This window comes from Suillus bovinus (assembly GCF_016758785.1).
Source record: "Suillus bovinus strain UH-Sbo-P2 chromosome Unknown EDB93scaffold_17, whole genome shotgun sequence".
NCBI lineage: Eukaryota > Fungi > Basidiomycota > Agaricomycetes > Boletales > Suillaceae > Suillus > Suillus bovinus.
Genome location: NW_024542073.1, coordinates 390,859 through 405,801, shown reverse-complemented (window position 1 = coordinate 405,801; position 14,943 = coordinate 390,859). Strand labels below are relative to the sequence as shown.

The following is a 14,943-nucleotide window of genomic DNA, read 5'->3' as shown; positions in this document are numbered from 1 at the left end:
CTATACCTAGTATTCAACGAAAATAAAATAAATTCACAGAAGATGAAGGGAAACATGTAAGGTATCGTTAGCTATGTCCTCGCGAGCTTTTTGTTTTGCGCTTCTTCTCTGCCTTGGGCATTTTAGTCTTCCGCTTCTCACGTGCTTCGGTTTTGACAGCTTTTTTGCGTTCCTGAGTGGAAATCAGCAATACATTTGGTTTCTGATAGAGCGATAGGCTCGCCTTCTTGGCCTCCCGGTCTTCGTGCCTGTGGCCCCTAGGTTTGCGAGGGTCGAAGACGTTCTTCTCACCCGGCTCAGTTGCCTCAGGGTCTTCACTCTCTTCTTCCTCGCTGTCGCTTGTGTATTCGCTTTCGTCAACATCCTCCAAAGGTCCCTCGCCCTTGAAGCGCACATGTGGCTTGACCTCGCCTTCCTGATTCACACCGGAGGTGGGATGCGTCAAACCTATGGTTTCTGCGTAGATCAGGGTTTTCCCATCACCCTTCCTCAAAACTTCTACGTCCCGTTCAGCGTCGTACACCTCATTCAGCGTGCGGGGGATGTATGATTGAAGGAAAACATTGTCTTCATGAGTAGCTGATGTGTTTGATGAGGAAGTGATCTTGTCATTGCTTCCGTCCACAGTTGGCGAGCTTTGTTGTTCTTCGTCAGCTTTTGTCAGCCAGTGCTTCAAAGCAGATCCCTCGTCCTGCCCCTCTTCAACTACGTGCACCCTTGTGATAAAATCGAAACATCGCCTCAAACCCAAGCACTTTACCCCAAACCTCTCGAAAAAGTCCTCGATATTCTTGATATCACTCCTTAGGAAATCGAACGCGCTGGGGTGATCGTGCTCCACGGATTGTGAGACATCGATGATGCAGAGATGTCCACCGTGAAAGAGGATATTGTATTCGGAAAGATCGGCATGAACAAGTTTGCAAATGTGATACATCTTCCGGACATTGAGAATGAGCTCTTCGTACAATGCTGGGTACAACGCAGAGGGGATATCAGCGTCCTTTAAGCGAGGAGATGCCCTGGCGTCCAAGTGATGGATGAGCGAGGGAAGATACTTCAGCGGAAAAAATATTACCAGCCCTCCTCATCACCAAGAAAACTCATTACCAAGATATTTTCCCGAACCTCGATGGGTTCGGGGCATGGTATCCCGGCAGACACAAGTCTCTTGAGATTGCGCATTTCCTTCTCCGCCCACAGACGTACCATCTTGCGTGGATTGCGTCTACTATAGCCACGTCTGAAGCGATACTCGCCTGTCACATAACGATCGCGGTCCTTGAATATAAGGATTGATGTCTTGTATATTTTGAGGGCAATATGCTTGGAGGTGGGGGTGAGAGCATGATAGACATTTGCCTAAACATTTTCAGGCTTGTACTAGGCAAACAAAATAAGCCCAGATGGCCTCACCTCCTTTCCTGTACTAACACATCCATTTACCTCCTGAATGAGTTCTCGTCCGATCATCTTGAAAAGGATGATCCGAGTGCGGGGGTCAAGTACTTGCTCAGATGTAGCACGATCTGACTTGTCCTTCGCGTTTGCATATGAACTAGGACCTTTCCTGTTCACGCTAGCGCCCATGACGTACGGTTGATCAATTTTAGCAATGCGAGACGAGAACTTGGAAAGGACAGCCAGTTGATCGGAGATTTTGTCTTTTGCATGCACAGGAGCCGTCCTACGTGGCTTATTTACCGCAGGAAGAGGTGCAACGACAGCTGTGTGATTAATGGAAGACGCGATTCCCTGTGCGTTCCCCGTGCGCACAGCGACATGCTGCCGAAGCCGGTTATATTGTTTGGTAAAATCTACGATGATCAAACATGGGTCGTCGTACGGGCGAATATACTGACTCACCCCGTTCTGCTACCTCCCAATCTTCGTCATCTGCTCTGACATCTTCAAAGTCATCTTCGTTTAGCTCGTCTCCGTCATTATCTTCTGAACTTTCGTCAGACCATAGGAGAAGGCGTTCGTCGTCAATGAAGTATCCGCCTGTGCGTGGATCTCGCTGGTCGTCCACGGCTTGGACAGTGGTCTCGAAAGGAGAATCATCAAACTGCCCCTCCACGATGGCTGATTGGTTTTCTGTAGACATGCCGTGGTTTAAAGTGATCGATAATTCAATACTTCAATAAAGTTTAAGCAAAGCTGATAAGATATTAATAAAACAACACGTGATCTGAGTCTGGCTGACCTGGCCTTCTGCCTTCAACATTGTGACTGCCACCGTTGAACTGGTACATACGAGTCTATTCATTCGTTGCAACCTGTTTCAAAGTCAATCAAAATCTCGACATGGATGCTCTCAGACGAAGGAACCCGTTCAAATATTCATCTGAACCCTCTGAATCCCATGACACACACATACTGGATGAACAAGGTGCAGTCAAACGTTTTCGTTAAGGAGGTGTCAGAGGTGTTGATTTTGTGATCACAGAACAAAGTGAACTTATTGACAACCTTAAGAGTATGAATGCAGCATCGAATAGCCAAAACCGCATTGCGTTGCAGATTACGATCGCACTGTCTTTTTTACTGTGAGCACAACAATACGAATGCAATGGTGATACAAGTCCAACGTATAGTACCAGGCATGTCGTTTTCATCTTCTCCGACTACAACAGTCCATTAGTCATTGTTTTTCCACCAGCTGGCGGACCAGAGTCTCCACTCTATCTAAGTCCTGTCCTGACACTCCTCGCGATCATCCTCCATGCAAACGCGGCTCTGCTCACTCACCCCCGAAATTTGGTTCTTGCTAAACGGCGAATAAAACCTCTTCCTTATAGTGTCGCGTTTGGGCTATCAGCGATTTCTCCTACAATTTCGGTCTTGAGCCAGAAAACGTGGCAGACCACTGGATGGTGGTGTACCGCCGCTTCTGTAATTTGGATCGTACATGCATCAAATAAGTGGATTGTGCAGGGGCAAGAAAGTATATCCGAGCTCGAAAGAATGAAGTATATATCTGCTGGGGCGTAGAAAATGCAAGTATACTTGATGGCATCGGTTATTTCTTTGTAGTCCAACTGATTGTTGATTTCGCTAGCCCACTGTTTTTCTAGACATCGTCGATCATTCGAGGTGCTATTACATGAGGCTAGTTTGACGATGTAATACAGTTCGCTGCAACTGCAGCACTTGACGTTATCTCAATGACCTCGAGCTGATTCGATCCATGATACTATATCAATAAAATAAGCAAATCGCACTTCTTGAAGAATGGGAAGAACCTACAAAGTAAATTCTTTCCGCATCAATCCACATCTTTTCGAATCCACGATATCCAAATGTTCTGTCCTGATCCAACACAACCTCGACGTACGGGAGGGATGTCGTTAAGCTCTCCGCCAGGCCCTCCCCTGTCCGTGACTCATTGATTTCTATCGTAGATGGCTCTTTCACAACTCGTCCCAAACCTTCTCGACGCTCCACAGCTAACGGGGTGAAGTCCATCACGTGCAATCTAAACTTTTTGGGGAAATACCAAATGCCGGTCGCGTCATCTGCAGGAGATGCCAACAAAACCCGATTTCCACCAACGGAAATATTGTGACGGCTCGGTACCTGGAATACACGAGCATTTAAAGGACCCCAGTTATTCCACGGTATTGCTTCTAGCATTCCCTCAAACAAGTCGAGATCAAAGAAAATTCTGGTGGAGACGATGAAGATGAGATTCGGAGAGAATGTGACAACTGATAGTAGTTGACGTTCAGGGTCCAAAGTCCACATCGTCTGTTGGGCTAGTATCTGGGATTGCGAGCTATGTGCAATACCATCCATCGAGTATATGCACTGTATCCTCGTTAGTGATACAGGCAGCAAGAAGCACGCCAGTAATTGAGGCGCTTGGGACGTGTCCTCGACCAAATAGAGCTTAATGTCATCGCTGAAAACAAGCAATCTGTCGTTTCCGAGGAAACAAAAATCGATTGCGTCCTCACACGCTGGGTTTATTGTGGAACTCAGGACGCACTAAATCAAGTGTCAACAAGTCTTTCGACTATTTCGGACCAAGGCTCACACTGGACGTTGCTGAGTGCTGCCAATCCCAAATCTGCAATCCCCATAGCCTCTCGTCAAAATATTCATGAGTGATCTGTCGGGATTGCCACAGAGCGATATGTCTTCCGAAGCACTTGAGTTTTAATTTCCCCAAGCCTGTTGAAGTGCGATTACCACTCGGCATTCCAAGCAGCTCTGACCGAAATAATGTCCGTCCAATGGCTTGAGGGTGGATACCTCCTCCATCCAGGGTCCCGAGGTTGATATAGATCCTCTCTTCATCCCATTGGGAATGATCATCGACAGTGGCATAAACGACAGCCATTAGATTTTGCCCCGGATCCATGAGTACATCAAAGCCATATGCATTGAGATCTGAACGCAACGACATCAGGGACCAATCACGCTCGATCGTGTATTGGGAAGATTTCGGTAGTATTGGAAAAATTGTGGTCGAGTCGTGATGTCGCTCCCATAGGCAAAGGTGCCCGTTGACAACCCACATTTTGCTATGGACAGGTATGGTGACTGATTCAAAAGAGTGGATATCAAAGTTGAACCATGCGTGAGCATTATCCCTTAGAAGTTGTAGGCGCTCGGAAATAGAAGTGCGATTGTCAAAAGTGTTGAGGACAGGGAGGAGACGTTGACCGCCAAGCTCAACGATGTACTGAAGCTCGGAGCACGATGTGTACGTCTGGCGGAGGGCCTTACATACCTGTAAGACACCTGTCAGTGTCAAGGACAACAACATGGACTAGCAAATTATAGCTCACGGATGTACATCGAAGAATATCTTGGTAAGGAAGAAAACTCAGTATGTGAGACTGGAGTTCTGTAGCAAGAGACTGGAGCTGGGCTGTGGGCTTCGTTTCCTGTTGTAACATCATCAAAACAACTTGGGCCGAGTCACTTAAAGCTGAGCGCTGAGCGATCAGTCTGGGTGTGGCACCGTAAGGCCCAAACACTTCCCTACAAACACAACGTGACTCTGGGACCTGGCACAGAGGCTAGTGGCACTGTGGCATAAGTCTGAGTTGATGTCTGGGAGATCTTTCTCAGAGAACATACGACTAGCCCATGAGGAATTATCGGCGCAGCAGCCGCTTCGAAGGGTTCGACCTGGAAAACTAGAACAGTTTTCAACCGATTTGTGTTTGATCGCTCATGGCATCCGGTAAGCCTTGGTAGTCGCAAAAAACACATGCCACTGGGGCTGACATGATGGGCTCTGCAGTTCTGCCTGCTTAGTGGACACGTTCGCTGTGCAGGACCCCGTTAGCCTGTTTTCCCGTATACTGGCTGGCCTGCGGTCGAAGGTACGCTTTGATCAGGGATTCACTGCAGCACGATTTATCGAAAGCGGATGAACCAGAGCGCAACTTTTGCTGGCATTGTCCATTGGTACGATCCTTCATCACTTCAGTCGTTCATCGTAAATTCTCGCATCTTGCGAGTCTTCGTTCAAACAATGTTGGAGGACAATGCCGCTGTGGTCGCCTACGTTCTCCTCGATACGTTCCCTACACTGGTGAGTACTGTGTAGACAGCACATAATACCTCAACTTCTAAGCCACATCTTAATACTTCCTGCCAGCTAAATAGCACGCCAACGACAGTGCTGGACGTTATATGCGCCATGAATGAAGACATGCTAGAATCTCAAGCCAATGTCTCATTTTCCTTTGTCGGTGGTTTGACGCAGGATAATCTTGTTCCTCTGGCTGCGACTTTGATAGGTTATCCAGTCGCATATGTTCCCATCTCGGCTGATCAGACCTCATTCTTGAACGGACAACCTTTGGACGTTTATGAAGCAATGGTTGTCCCCACGGCGTCATGTACATCTTCGTTACAAAGTTCTAATCAGTTACACACTCTGCTCAAGTTCTCCTGCCCGTGTCTACTTGCGAAGACGAACCTTGAACTATCTACGGAACGTGTTACAAAACGCCTCCAATCACAGTTCCAACAAAGCCTTTCTGCCATTGGGTTATCGCTCTTGGTTCATCATCACGTAGAGGTTATGGACCGTGTTGCGCTTTAGTTATCTTTCCAAAGATGATGATGCAAAGATGTGTAATTCGAATTAATCGACATCAATATTGACAATCTTGATGTCTTCGAATGGCTTGTCCATCTTATTCGTCTTTACATTTTCGATATTATGGACAACCTCTAATCCAGAGATAACGCGTCCGAAAATCGTGTGCTTCTTGTCCAACCAAGGAGTGGCTGTAGTGGTAATGAAGAACTGCGAGCCATTCGTGTTGGGACCTGCATTTGCCATGCTAACGGTATACGGGCTATGAATGTGATCAATCAGCCTTGGAATTTTGACTTTCAGACAAGCATCAAATAATTACCGGTCGTGTTTCAAATCTGGAGAGAACTCATCTTCAAATTCCCTGTCCCAAATTGACGTCCCCCCTGTGCCATCGCCCAATGGGTCTCCAGTCTGGATCATGAACTTCGGAATGACTCGGTGGAAAATAACACCCTCAAAGTAACCGCTCCGTGCGTGGCCCACAAAGTTCTCCACGGCCTTGGGAGATTGTTGGGGAAATAGGCGCATATGCATGTCGCCCATGGAAGTGTGAATCACTGCAGATGAAGCCAAAGGTGATGGTCCTGATTTGGTAAGGGCAGTCGCAGAGGCAATGGACTGTTCTTCACGCGTCGGTCGTTCATTAAAGACGTCTCTGTCGTGTATTTTGTTGTCTCTGTGACACAGATATGAAGAAGCAGCGCGGCCAGATAATAAAAAGTGCTTACTCTGGTTCGGATCGGGTAAAGAGATAAAAGCGCTGGCGTTTATACCCCGTGCAAAAGAGAGTCGGGTCTCGAATACCCTTATTAGCAAGCATCGGATTTGCAGATGCTGTCATCAGTCTATAAAAGTTGCTTGTTAGTGTCCCTCAATTATGAATAGATACATACAGGTGCTAGCCCCTTCTTTGCAGGCGCTCCCTGGTACAATGCAAGGTTCATCCACCGAACCGATTCATCCTTTCCCAGTAGCCGCACAACGCGGTTCGTCACCGTATTGACCACTAAGAAACCGTCACATGTCAGTTTTGAGTCTGCCAAACAGAACTCACTTCCAACCTTTTATTCCGAGTAAGGTCGGATACAAGACAAATGCCCCGCTTTCGTCCCAAACTACATTGGTCGACATTGCAGGAATTCGTCCGTCGGGGCCTGGCATCTGAAGCTCCTTTTCCACTGCCAGCCGCCTACCGAACTCCATGTCCTCCACGCGATGAATTGAAGTACTGGCCTGTTGCATTTCCTGGATTGCTGTCAATGACTCGTCGTACTTTCGAGTCAATTTGCCTTTCAGGAAAGAAAATATGCGAATTTGACGATCTGGAAGAGAAAATGTAACAAAGGAAGAGGAATCGGGTGAAAGCGTTATGCAAGCAGGGATCGATTTTGTCTAGATAAAAGTCAGCGAATGCGACAAGATGGAACACTTAATTTACCTTTTTGAACTCATAGAGGTCCGTTGAAGACTTCAACGACCACATGCCAGGTATATTTCGCGGTGGCTCAAAAGGCTCAAACGGTTGCCAGTACTCAACAAAACCGTTTTCATCACCAGAGATCACGGTATCATAGCGGTCGCTGTACTAAAGCAATGATCGTCACACCGAGCGCTTCTTCAAAAAGGGTAGGCTCACCGCCATCAAATGCACAGGGAAACGGTGAAGCTTTTCGATCGTGAGTAGTGGTGTGTCATTACCGCGACCATCATAGAGCCGTATGGTACCTGTCCCTTGCTCTGAGCTAAACAATTTGTTAGAAGTTGACCAGAAAATCGCACAGGGTACTCACACAGCCAGCAGGCCTTGTGCTTGCCCTCGTCTATGTACCCAACAACACGCATGGGGGGTAAACCCGAGCTTTATCATGTTTATCATGTCTGTTTACTAGTCAGCGCCAAGATAAATAAAATGTGGGCCACTTGCGCACCAAAGTTGAGCACATCAAACACTTTTGCCGACCCATCTTCCGAGATACTGGCAAAAAGCTGTCCATCTGCACTTGCTGATACTCCAGTTATAGGGCTCATGTGTGCACGGAAGTGTTTCACAAATTCAATGCCCTCGTCCTGCTTCTTCCAGAATTTTAGATGTCCGTCGACCGATGTAGTAATGATAAAGTCCGTCCTGTTTGGAGATTAAGACACTAGCTCCATAGATATTTTATTGGACTTACTTAGTTACAACAACGAAGTTCAGGGAGTCGCGGTGCATATAGCTTTTATAGTACTGTTCTGCATCTGGGAGGTGGTCCAGGTACAGTTTCTCGTGAGGAACCACTAGCGTTGAGTTGTAAGTCGATGATTCACAAACCGATAACGTACGACACACCTCTACGCTTCCTTTTGGATCCACCATTTGCACCCGCAGGTAGAGGCATGGGACCAACATCATCATCGCTGTCATCCTGATTTATGGCTACGTCGGCAGCTGGCATGGGACTATCTTCGCCATCCTGCACACGACCTGTATCATCATCCGACTTTCTACCACGCTTGCCGAGCACGGTTGTATCCTGCTCTATGTCAGACATGAAATCCAGTGAGCGTAAGTGACCAGCGAGCGAGAAATGAGAGTGTCCCCACGTGATCTGTTCTCAATGTGGACGCGTTTGTTTGGATCCAAAGCCTTTGCCAAACAACCGCTACAGCACTCAGATCCACAAGCCACACGTCTCAATAACATGTCTGATAGCCCAGGTGACTTCCTCAACAGCGTTGACGGGGAAATGGTTTTTTTCCGATCTGTAACGAAGGCTCGTCCTGTTGGCCTCCACAAACATTTTCACGTATTAGCCATTCGCAATGCAATACACAACGAAACTGGTCGTGTACTACCCGTCGACAGTATTTGGGCGAAGTTAAAAACGTGTTATGATCTTGATGCACTAGAGACAGCGGTGAGCTGCACAGCGTTTCTAGTTCTGTTTTTGCTTGTCTCAGCGTGCACCAGGAAATTGATGGTTTTGATACACCAACCTCAAGCCAGAATTCAACACCACACCTCGTACGATCCCCTTCGCCTTCCCAAAACCTCTCACGACATCCTTTTTTTCGAGATGAATATTCTCTTCCTAATGAGGACACTTTCAATAATCTCGTTTCAGAACGTCGGATGCGTGCAACGGCCTCCCTTCCATCATCAACACCTGCACCATCCCCGCGCCAGCCCAGTAAACCGAAAAAGACCAAGACCACGAAACGTAGTAAGAGCAAGGCGGACATGGCTGGCCTGGTAGGAGGCGACAGCGACAGCAGTGCGCTCACGCAGGAGAGTGGGGACGAGGGTGATGGAATTACCCCTAGCGTCATTACAGGCACTGACGCGGGCACGGACTATGAAGAGGACAACCCGGACGTGCAAGAAGCATCACCTGGTAAATACTTTTTGCTCTTGCCTTATTCTCGGCTGATGTATACAGGTCAATCGAAAGCGGGACGAGGACGTGTCAAGCAGCTTGCTCGAGGAGGGGCGGTGGGACGAGCCAGGGCAGGGTCAGCGAACAATGCCCGGGGAAGCAAGAAACGAAAGAAGTAGCATTTCGTGTTCATTATCATATTTGCTTATTATTTCTCTATCCGTTTGCTCTGACGATGATGACAGGCATACCCTTACCAGGGGTACAACATTGTATTCAATACTGTAAGTGTCGTTGTCAATACTCATACCGACTGCAGCATTGCAAACACTAGTGCACTGGATCGAGACTAAGATACAGGCGCGTTCAGTGATGCCCACTTCAGCCAGGCAGACCGGAACGGGCAGGTTTATGAACAAAGAGGATAGACATATCATGCAGTCTACATATACAGTACACGTGTCTTGCAGTGCACGTAAGTCCAGTATATATAGTAGAAAAGTCATCGATCCTGTATCTAATCTCAAAGGAAATACTGAAAAAAATCATCACATTCATTTTAACTTGACACAAAATTAGCGATGCAACATTGATATGATCAGTCCGTGGAAACATCCATGTTCACAATTCCCTCCTCTATCGTCAACCGTTTGGTCCTTCTCTCCGCTATAAACGCATCGATCTGTGCTTTAAGTTCCACATCTACCACATCACGTCAAACATGACAGAGGCGTATCATAAGAAAACAACGTACTGGGAACAACATTCTCTATCTCCAATGGCATTCGGTTGAAAGGATCTTTAGAGTCAGAAAGCAGATGAGACTTGATGGTCGAGCGGTCTATGACGACGCGAGAAGATGGAAGCGTGACTGGGTCACGCATGATCGTAGCCATGAGAGGGTCTGATGAATTCGCCGTGAGCCTTTTTCCATGACGAGGCACAAGAGAACAAAACCAACCCAAAAACTCTTCCGGTATCTCACCCAAATCTTCCTCTGCTTCAATCGTAGTTTTCATCTCCTCCACCTTGGACACAAAAGACCTCACAACCCCAATCTCAGCCTCAGTCTTCAACGGCACCCGTCTAGCAGTCTCCATCGCCGCCTCAAACAGCTCCTTCCGATAACTCCTTCCGTCATTTGCAACAGCTCTCACAAACTCCTCTTGATCACTGAGGTTGATATACACTTGCAAAATATCGCTCAGGAGCTGACGGGGATTGAACTTGTATTTCTCTGGGTCTTGTACCCTCAGCTCGCCGCACTTTGGCCCGACGAGCGCATCGAGGTTGTAATCCAGCATAGCCGCGAGTTTGTCTACAATTTCGGGCATCATGAATGGCCCCTTGGTTTCTGCTGTGAAATCCTTCAAAAGACCGACGGTTGACCTGCCCAGCGTGGTATACCCAGATGCATGCCGCTCGAGGCCGCGGAGGGCACCTTCGCGTTCGCGTCGGTACTGCTGAGGACGAGCGTTCCAAGCGGTTTGGTCACGCATCTCTGTCTGGATGTTATGGATCTGTGTGAGTTCGCTGAGAGACTCGTCCATGAGATAGGTGACGTCGTTGATCATGAGATTGATGAACCGTATAAACTTGTCGACATTCCTGGAGGATAACATTGGTCTTACGTGAATATTACAAGGGGAGAAAACATACTGAGCTTCCTTATTCAAAGCATCTCTGTGAACAGGATTATCCCAAACCGCTTTCAAAATGTAAGCAATATTCCTCCTCGCATCTGAGATATCGATGTCCTCAGATTTTGTCCATTCATCGAAAAATCTCACTCACTAAATTTGTCATAAAACTGCGAACTAGCACCCGTTTGCTCGACCTCTAAAAACATCATGAACAATGCTGATCCAGCTTTTGACGACAAGACATACCGATATAGAAATGAGTCAACGCCGGTATCAAGTTCTTGAGCGCGACAGGGTGCGTGTTTAGAGTGTGACCCAAAATCCCGTGTCTGTCGTTTGCGTACGGCAAAACACCATAAAATATCGCCTGTCTCATATTCCCAACGTCAGCGAATATTCATGAAAGCAAGTGAAGCAGAAAAACGCACATCGTTGATCTTAGCTTTCAAGAATGGGTTCTTGATGTACCACGTCGAAGTAAGGAACGTCAGCCCAAAGATCACAAGCTCGTCTTTCCCGGACAAGTCCAGACTCTCTGGCGAGTGCCTTCAAGTCCATCAGCTCTCATGCGCACTTGAAAAAGGCGACAAAGAAACTTACCGCACAACAAATAAAAAGAACTCTACCACATCCTCTATAATAAACTCCGGAAGGACTCGGAACGTCATCGGAACGTCCTTCGAAAGGGGCAGCCTATCAGAGCCATCGCACATCAGCCACTACGTCCAATAAAACCTCACTTATATCGGAGAAACGCACTCAACGACAGGATTCGGATGCGTCCCCCGCGGATCGACGCTCCGGATCAACCAAGTCGACGCAAAGCTTGTGAACCCTATATACCGGAATACGAGCTCAGGATCAAGTAGCTGGACGCGGTACGCAAGTTGTTGGGACTGTATCTTTGACATTTCGTTCTTGTTTTTTTGTACGAGATATGGTTATACTCAATGCATGGAGTGGAAAATACTTACCTTGACGTTCTCGATGGTGGCTTGCACGTGCGCTTGTTGAGGGGTCTGCAGATACAGCATGAGACCGTTATACACAAACGGCAGAAATGGTCATCTAAGAAAAAACACGCACCCCCATCCACGACCCATCCCCAGAAATCATATCATGATGCCTCTGGTAATCATCAAGAGTCTTCCCCATGTCCTCGTACACCTGGATCGTACGTATATATCCATAGTGCCCCAGAGCATTGCAGAGATAGAAGATATCGGAGATGAAGTTGGGCGTTGCAGCTGAGGCGTCAAGGTGATGTAATTTGGGTGCGAGGCATGGGCGAGTACATAGTTGCATTTTGAGTATCGAGTTATTGTTTTGTTTTGTGGAGGATATACATCAATAGGGAAAGGTGTGTTAAGGTGAGGAAATACTCACCCTTTGACTTGCTCTCCTCGACCCATTGCGTCGCTTCGTCGCTCGTCGCCTTGATCCTTGTCTCCTCCTTCAGATCAATTCGGGTAGACACTGAAAAATAATAGGGATCTATGCGATCTATCTGTAGAATGCATGCGACCACACAACGACGTTTACAGTAATAAATAGATAATAGCAGATCATGAGGGAATCTGGAATTCATTGAGAATAAATGAACAAACCTTTGTATACCTCGCGTCCATAAAGGGCTCCGCAAATCTTAGCAACACGCTCTGTAGATTGACCATGAAGCTGTCAGACGCGACGGTATCGGGCTCAACCTATACATTGTTAGTCAGCATCCCACTGCGCAGGAGGAAAAATGAATATACCTGCATTCCTGCACGTTTTACGTTGAGACGCACTACCGTTGCAAAGTATTCTAATACCCGCTCACGCGCCTCGAGAGATGTGCGCACAAGGGTGTTAAAGATTTGGAAGAGGGAGGACTGAACCATGGGCACGAATAAAAAGACGCGAAGATGAGCAAAACTATGTAAGTAAGTACGGGCCAAATTCTCTTACCTGCAAACTCTTCAACGTCCCTCTCAAACTCGCATTCGATGAGTCCACATCCGCACGACTGCGTTTCGTCGGGTCGCTAAAGTATGTCTGCGCAATACCTGGCTGTTGGCGCACGACGTATATCAGACACATCATCATCCACGCGCATCACCGTGCAACACTCACCCACTCCCGACTAAACGTCCCCAGCCTCAGTAGCGGGCCCATGAGAGACAGTCTCTCAAAATTCGCAGCCGTCACTTCCACCCCGAAACCCTCGCCGAGCCATTGCGGCATTCTCGTGATCATCTCTGCGATGGGCTTTACTCCGACAAGGGCTTCCATGCCACCTATGACGCCGCGCCATGCGGAGTCCCCGCCGCTTCCGCCGATGCCCTCTGATGGTATGGCAAGGGTGCGTGCGACAAGTTGACGGACGAGGGTGCTTAGCGTGTTTAAAAGTTCATCCTAGAGGGAAATATAAGTTCGATTTCAAGCTTAAAGAACAGACAATGAATGTATGTGTTCTACGATAAAATGATGCAAGTTAAAAGCACACGCACTGGGTCTGTGAAGCGAGCAGCAAGGTCTTGCAAGAACGGCTGAACCTCTGCGGGAGCCAGCGTGGTTTGAGAGGTGGTTGTAGATGCGTACAGAGGCATAGATAGGGCAGACAAGGAGAGAAGGGGTGAGAGTAGCTCGTATGAACCAAGGGTTGATAGTGGACGGCTATAAATTCAAGAGAAGGCAAAGTTGGGAGGGGCGGAAGAGAGAAAGGGTAACTATTCAGCGACACAAATATGGGGAGGACGCACTCAGCGGGTCGCGGGAACATATCCGGATCCTGAAGGTTTAAACCTGTGTAACTGATAATGAGGTCTCTGAGCTTGTCGAGTAGTGCAGCAGCTTGCTGAGTTTCAGAGACGGGGTTCTGAAATGTTGTGAGATGATTTCATTGGAGTGTAGAAGAAGTGAAAGCACCTTCTTGACTAAGGTTGATTTGGCAGTGTTGATGCGCTTCCAGCAGCCTACAAGGTACTCGAAAACGGACAAAGGAGGGAGAGAGGCGAGCACTGTGACATATTCGAGGTCGTCGCTGCATTTACGACTTTGTAAGTAATCATTTACGACTCGGAAAATGATCGAGCGCAAAGGTTTGAATAGGATCGATAAATGAGATATGAATGTGAATGATAAATAGTGACCAAGGAAGAAACTTACGACATGGCCTGAGCATCAAGCTCGAGGCGAGCAATGAGGAGTCTGTCCACAATTTCGCTCGTAAGAGTCGTATGAGCTATTAAAGTTACATTGATGAAACAAGTGGGTTATAGAAAAGACGTACGGTAACCCTCAGACTCAAGCTCTGCCTGAAGATGCTTAAGCCACACAAGATCATACTCGTTTGCCTCTGCGGTTAACTTCTGCTCGCTGATAAGTGCAACTGCCACGGCAGAGAAGTAAAGAGCATACATCAAGTGTAACCTTGAGAACTGTAGAGATTGTGTCGTTCTCCCATGTCTGGTAATCGACTTTGGGAGCAGGTGCGGTGGACTTCCTCTTCAAAGGAACATTACGTTGAGGGAGCGGTGTTGTTGATTGAGGTGGAATAGATGGAGTTCTTTGTTTTGGGTGTGGAAGCTGGGCTACGGGGGCTGAAGGCCCGGAAGAGGTGGGTGAAGGGATTGGTGAATTAGATGTAGATCCTGCCTGCAACTTTGCAAGGCGCTTTGCTCGTATCTGGTTCACATGTGATCAGTTATTATCATTATAAATAAAGGAAATAGCCATACGCGATCAGCATCAGTGGGTTCGCTCATCGTCTAGGTCATCGACCGTAAACACTGCTAGATGCCCTTTATACCAGCACGTGACTAATCCAACTTCATCTCGTTTAAGCCGTCTCCTTGTAAGCTCCTAACGCCCATATATAGAGGCGGAGAAAGAA

The 14,943-nt window shown here is 47.5% G+C and overlaps 7 protein-coding genes across 7 annotated transcripts; 3 read left to right on the top strand and 4 right to left on the bottom strand.

Annotated features, from left to right (window-relative positions):
- Window positions 1-67: 67 nt before the first annotated feature.
- EDB93DRAFT_1239886 (RIO1-domain-containing protein) lies at window positions 68-2,107 on the bottom strand (the record flags this gene model as incomplete). Its single annotated transcript, XM_041451693.1, has 5 exons — window positions 68-172; window positions 224-1,022; window positions 1,079-1,362; window positions 1,417-1,817; window positions 1,867-2,107. The coding sequence occupies 5 exons, from the start codon at window positions 2,105-2,107 to the stop codon at window positions 68-70; spliced, it is 1,830 nt and encodes a 609-aa protein (XP_041309247.1).
- A 101-nt stretch (window positions 2,108-2,208) lies between these two features.
- On the top strand, window positions 2,209-3,272 carry EDB93DRAFT_1136602 (uncharacterized protein). The gene is made up of 3 exons (XM_041449165.1): window positions 2,209-2,392; window positions 2,450-2,549; window positions 2,604-3,272. The coding sequence occupies exons 1-3, from the start codon at window positions 2,308-2,310 to the stop codon at window positions 2,992-2,994; spliced, it is 576 nt and encodes a 191-aa protein (XP_041309246.1). The 5' UTR covers window positions 2,209-2,307; the 3' UTR covers window positions 2,995-3,272.
- On the bottom strand, window positions 3,113-4,907 carry EDB93DRAFT_1249012 (uncharacterized protein; the record flags this gene model as incomplete). Its single annotated transcript, XM_041452790.1, has 4 exons — window positions 3,113-3,196; window positions 3,250-3,990; window positions 4,040-4,738; window positions 4,797-4,907. The coding sequence occupies 4 exons, from the start codon at window positions 4,905-4,907 to the stop codon at window positions 3,113-3,115; spliced, it is 1,635 nt and encodes a 544-aa protein (XP_041309245.1).
- Window positions 4,908-4,917: 10 nt separating this feature from the next.
- Window positions 4,918-6,225, top strand: EDB93DRAFT_242621 (uncharacterized protein). The gene is made up of 4 exons (XM_041455826.1): window positions 4,918-5,197; window positions 5,258-5,339; window positions 5,396-5,551; window positions 5,618-6,225. The coding sequence occupies exons 1-4, from the start codon at window positions 5,061-5,063 to the stop codon at window positions 6,065-6,067; spliced, it is 825 nt and encodes a 274-aa protein (XP_041309244.1). The 5' UTR covers window positions 4,918-5,060; the 3' UTR covers window positions 6,068-6,225.
- Window positions 6,110-8,598, bottom strand: EDB93DRAFT_1249010 (uncharacterized protein; the record flags this gene model as incomplete). Its single annotated transcript, XM_041452789.1, has 11 exons — window positions 6,110-6,326; window positions 6,387-6,743; window positions 6,796-6,901; window positions 6,957-7,073; window positions 7,129-7,459; window positions 7,506-7,652; window positions 7,704-7,809; window positions 7,858-7,945; window positions 7,996-8,192; window positions 8,242-8,344; window positions 8,397-8,598. 11 exons carry the CDS (start codon window positions 8,596-8,598, stop codon window positions 6,110-6,112), a joined length of 1,971 nt encoding a protein of 656 aa, XP_041309243.1.
- Window positions 8,599-8,748: 150 nt separating this feature from the next.
- On the top strand, window positions 8,749-10,031 carry EDB93DRAFT_1272530 (chromatin modification-related protein EAF7-domain-containing protein; the record flags this gene model as incomplete). Its single annotated transcript, XM_041454354.1, has 3 exons — window positions 8,749-8,964; window positions 9,018-9,441; window positions 9,487-10,031. The coding sequence occupies 3 exons, from the start codon at window positions 8,749-8,751 to the stop codon at window positions 9,600-9,602; spliced, it is 756 nt and encodes a 251-aa protein (XP_041309242.1). The 3' UTR covers window positions 9,603-10,031.
- Window positions 10,012-14,891, bottom strand: EDB93DRAFT_242500 (ubiquitin elongating factor core-domain-containing protein). The gene is made up of 23 exons (XM_041455825.1): window positions 14,789-14,891; window positions 14,469-14,735; window positions 14,341-14,419; window positions 14,217-14,292; window positions 13,977-14,091; window positions 13,811-13,926; window positions 13,559-13,724; window positions 13,182-13,463; window positions 13,017-13,118; window positions 12,824-12,940; window positions 12,674-12,772; window positions 12,453-12,573; window positions 12,153-12,313; window positions 12,041-12,085; window positions 11,826-11,983; window positions 11,667-11,759; window positions 11,495-11,612; window positions 11,313-11,433; window positions 11,218-11,262; window positions 11,083-11,164; window positions 10,385-11,031; window positions 10,178-10,327; window positions 10,012-10,125 (listed from the first exon to the last, which is right to left on the bottom strand). Exons 1-23 carry the CDS (start codon window positions 14,813-14,815, stop codon window positions 10,022-10,024), a joined length of 3,291 nt encoding a protein of 1,096 aa, XP_041309241.1. The 5' UTR covers window positions 14,816-14,891; the 3' UTR covers window positions 10,012-10,021.
- Window positions 14,892-14,943: the final 52 nt, after the last annotated feature.